This window comes from Eriocheir sinensis, unplaced genomic scaffold, assembly GCF_024679095.1.
Source record: "Eriocheir sinensis breed Jianghai 21 unplaced genomic scaffold, ASM2467909v1 Scaffold204, whole genome shotgun sequence".
In the NCBI taxonomy this organism is placed as follows: Eukaryota; Metazoa; Arthropoda; class Malacostraca; order Decapoda; family Varunidae; genus Eriocheir; species Eriocheir sinensis.
The window spans coordinates 228,662-233,022 of record NW_026111451.1 but is presented as its reverse complement, the minus strand read 5'-3'; the positions used below and the strand labels follow the sequence as shown (position 1 = coordinate 233,022).

Genomic DNA, 4,361 nt, shown 5'->3' with positions numbered 1-4,361 from the left:
ACGCACGCGCAAGTAGTTTAACGAGATTTGAGAAGAGATTATGATAATTCTAGTGTTGCGGCTGTGCTGTGGCGGATCTTAAACTCTAAGCCTAGAGGGCGAACTTCTAATCCACTACCTTCAATAGGTTCAACAGTTATTACTACTAACAGCAAACTGCCATCACCACCTAGTCTCCAGGCGGCGGATGCTCAAACGGTCGTATCTCAACATTTGGTCCTAAATCTGCCATTGTGGTCGCAAGTGCTGCCCCGTGCGATGTTCAAAAAACGTCCTAGACGCCATCTTGTGCCCCTCAGCCTGACTGCTCGGGAGCGGGGCTAGATCCGACCAGTTTCCGTCCTAACCCGTCGCCATTGAAGAAGTGTTTCCGCCTCATCCACATCTCCACCTCTATACACAATATAAGGTACGTGTTTGAGCTCCTACCTTTGTATAGCTTTACATTAAGGTGGCAAGAGTCACATGAAGGACAATTACGATGATATGTGGGCTGGTTATGGAGAAATAAGGTAGGGCTCATGAGGCAGTGGTGTGGGTTGTTTTCATCAATATTTCTTAATCCCATGGAGTTCTTAAAGCTTCCATGCATATGAATATTGTTGTTTGAGCGTAGCAAGAGTCACATGAAGGACAATTACGATGATATGTGGGCTGGTTATGGAGAAATAAGGTTGGGCTCATGAGGCAGTGATGTGGGTTGTTTTTATCAATATTTCTTAATCCCATGGAGTTCTTAAAGCTTCCATGCATATGAATATTGTTGTTTGAGCGTAGCAAGAGTCACATGAAGGACAATTACGATGATACGTGGGCTGGTTATGGAGAAATAAGGTAGGGCTCATGAGGCAGTGATGTGGGTTGTTTTCATCAATATTTCTTAATCCCATGGAGTTCTTAAAGCTTCCATGCATATGAATAGCGTTGTTTGAGCGTAGCAAGAGTCACTGGGGCTGGGAAGGGCAGGGTGTTGTTCTACTTAATTCTAGTAATGTGGTTATTTCTGTGTTTCACAGATGGAGTATGTTGCGGTATACGTTTTCAATCGCAGACTGCGCAGAGAAAGGAGATATCGGGACCCACTTGACCCACTACACGTTAGTGATGAACATCTGTTGCGGGTGTATAGATTTCCCCGTCAAGAAATCATCAGGCTCTGTGATGAGCTGCGTCCCCACCTGGAAAGGAGAACCAGGAGGGCACATGCACTCCCAACTCACACCCAGGTTCTGGCTGCACTAAGGTTTTTTTGCAAGTGGCAGCTTCCAAACTGTTATTGGAGACACTGTTGGAATGGACCAATCAAGTGTTAGTAGGGCCATTGACAAAGTAACTCAAGTACTTTGTGTAAAGGCCAGTCAAGAGATAAAGATGCCAACCACAGCAATAGATATCAACAGAGCTATGCAGGACTTCAGACGCACTGGTAACTTTCCAAGAGTGATAGGTGCCATTGATGGAACCCACATTCGCATCAAGGCCCCAGAGGAAAATGAAGAGATTTATGTCAACCGGAAACAATTCCACTCCTTAAATATACAGGCTGTGGGTGACACCAACAACAAGATCATCAGCTACGACACCAGTTACCCAGGGAGCACACATGATTCCTTTATATGGAGACACTGTGCCCTTAAGCAGCGGTTCCTTGCTGGTCATTTTGGAGATGCTCTTTTAATAGGTATGTTTCCTTATATATTCCATGTAATTCTATCAAATTACCTGTGCTTTCGTACCACATGCCTACATGTTCAGATTTTTGCCTGCATAGAAGAAACCTCATAATTGTATATTATATCTTGTGATTACATGTTAATGAATGTTAACCTTCTAGACATGTCATATTGTTATGATAACAAAACTCTTAGTAGAACTGCATATGACATTAAAATTTTTAACATAGTTTTCATGCATTTCGTAGTGGAAAGACTGTCTCACATAACACTACATTGTCAATGCCACATCATGTTACTCATCAAGCTCGTCTATACATGATGTCAACAGTAAATGGTATTATTATGAGGGTCTGGCAGTTCAACAACTTTCTTAGTGATTACAAGCAGCCAGCCACAGTTGGGTTACCATCAGTACAAAAGTAACAAAATATCACTGCAATTTTTTAGCATTATTGGCAACACCAAGGCACAGCTACCCATACTCAAATTGTTCCTATGCTAAATGAATAATGAATTAATGAATTTTCCATTTCACAGGAGACAGTGGGTATCCTCTGGAGCCATTCCTGATGACCCCAGTTGTACACCCGACAACACCTGGGGAGGAACGCTACAACCAGAGTCATCGAAGGACAAGATGCATTGTTGAGCGGACGTTTGGGATCCTCAAGTCAAGGTTCAGGTGCCTTCACGAGTCAGGAGGAAGTTTGCAGTACGACCCCGAGAAGACAATGAAGATTGCGACTTCTTGCATGCTCCTGCACAACTACTGTGTGGATCGTCGCATTCCCTATGTTGGTGATCTTGTGCAAGAAGAAGAAGTACCAGTTCAGCCTGTGAGAGACAACAGACAGGTTCCTGGTCAATTTGTCAGGCAGGAAATTATTAGAAACTTCTTTTCCTGAGTATAGGTAGGCATATATGTAGACCTTGCAGTTATTAATAGATTGCTTTCATATGTAAATGTGCAGAACTCACAGTTGGAGCATAAGAATAAAACAAGAAACCATAATGACCACATGCTCATCTTTCTTGATCTGAATTTATGTTAATTATTATTAATATCTAATTAATATCAGCTTACACCTGCAGATTGCGTATGGTGCACCGGTGGCCGAGTGGTCAGCGTGTGTACGATCCAGAGGACTGTACTCCCATTGCAAGACGCTGAGAGAATTCAGCCATGGACACTTGGTGGAGGGTTACCAACATGCTGCCCAGATCTTCAGTCAACCTTAACTTCTGCATCTTTGATCAAGAGAGGCACCAGGGGCTAACACTTCCTCACCACACATTCTCATCACCTAGTTTGATACCCTAATTGTCCCTCTCACATACCTTATACATTTCAGCACTCTGTACTCTTGACTTGCTTATCATCCTCTTCAACTCTTTAATTGTTGGCCATTTCTCTGCTTCATATAACATAACTAACCTCACATATGCACAGTAGCCATTTAACTTGTTCCTTAACCATGTGTTTCAGAATGTGTGTACGTGGTGATCCATAGGACTCGTTTCCCACCGCAAGACGCTGAGAGTTTCAGCCATGGACATGTGGTGGAGGGTTACCAACATGCTGCCCAGCAGGTCTTCGGTCAACCCTAACTTCAGCGTCTTCGGTCAAGAGGTTCACCACCTCCACACCACACAGTCTCATCACCTAGTTTGGTACCCTACTTGTCCATCTCACATACCCCATGTATCTCAGCATTCTGCACTCTTGCCCAGGGAGTGCGGATATTGATTAGTGATGAACCAGGTTGGCGAGGAATGTTTATGGAGGAATGGGAAGGTGCTCACTGCTGGTAAAACTAAAACCCATTTCAATGAAATAACATTCTGATGAACCCCAGCAGTGAGGTAGTCAATTTACCGGCAAAGGCACAACAACCCCTTAATCATATTAAAAGCATATGACTGACCTGTGTGATTATCTTCCTGTGTTTATGACTGTAATTATTTATCCTATGTACTGTAATGACTGTTGTGCTAACTGAAGCTGTACTGTTCATACCACAGGTTAATCAAATTAAAAGCATATGGATCACTGCGTAATGTGTGATTACTTTTTTCTATAATTATGATTTCTTTTTACCTACAAGAAAGCAACATACCTTCTTGTATAATGGCTTGCTGGAATGCGTACACTTGTCCAGAAAGGCCATTTTGAATCTCTTTAGAAACACAAAAAACTTTTAAAATATTCCTTTTACTGTCAATGAACAATGTTACATACACAAACAAAAATAAAGGGTGTAAAATTGCTCAAAAGAGCATGCATATATATACGTACTAAACACTTCCCTAAGAGGTACGTATATATATATATATATATATATATATATATATATATATATATATATATATATATATATATATATATATATATATATATATATATATATATATATATATATATATATATATACACACACACACACACTAAACACTGTACGGGTTAAGCAAAGGAAGCAGCTCGAGGGCAAGGGCACAAAAAAATAAAACCAAATACAAATCACTGCTCCAATAAAGAGTTAAGAGGAGAGGACAATTTGTGGGTGTCCTGATCAATATTCTCCTCTTGAAATAGTGTGTTGTAGGCAGGAGGAAAAACAGATGAAGGAAGGTTGCTCCAGAGTTTACCAGTGTAAGGGCTGAAAGAGTGAAAATGCTACTGGTTAA

The 4,361-nt window shown here is 41.3% G+C and overlaps 1 protein-coding gene across 1 annotated transcript; it reads left to right on the top strand.

The window, feature by feature from the left end:
• Nucleotides 1-241: 241 nt before the first annotated feature.
• On the top strand, nt 242-3,723 carry LOC126990816 (putative nuclease HARBI1). The gene is made up of 4 exons (XM_050849454.1): nt 242-409; nt 1,017-1,681; nt 2,214-2,587; nt 2,769-3,723. The coding sequence occupies exons 2-3, from the start codon at nt 1,294-1,296 to the stop codon at nt 2,579-2,581; spliced, it is 756 nt and encodes a 251-aa protein (XP_050705411.1). The 5' UTR covers nt 242-409; nt 1,017-1,293; the 3' UTR covers nt 2,582-2,587; nt 2,769-3,723.
• The last annotated feature ends 638 nt before the right edge of the window (nt 3,724-4,361 follow it).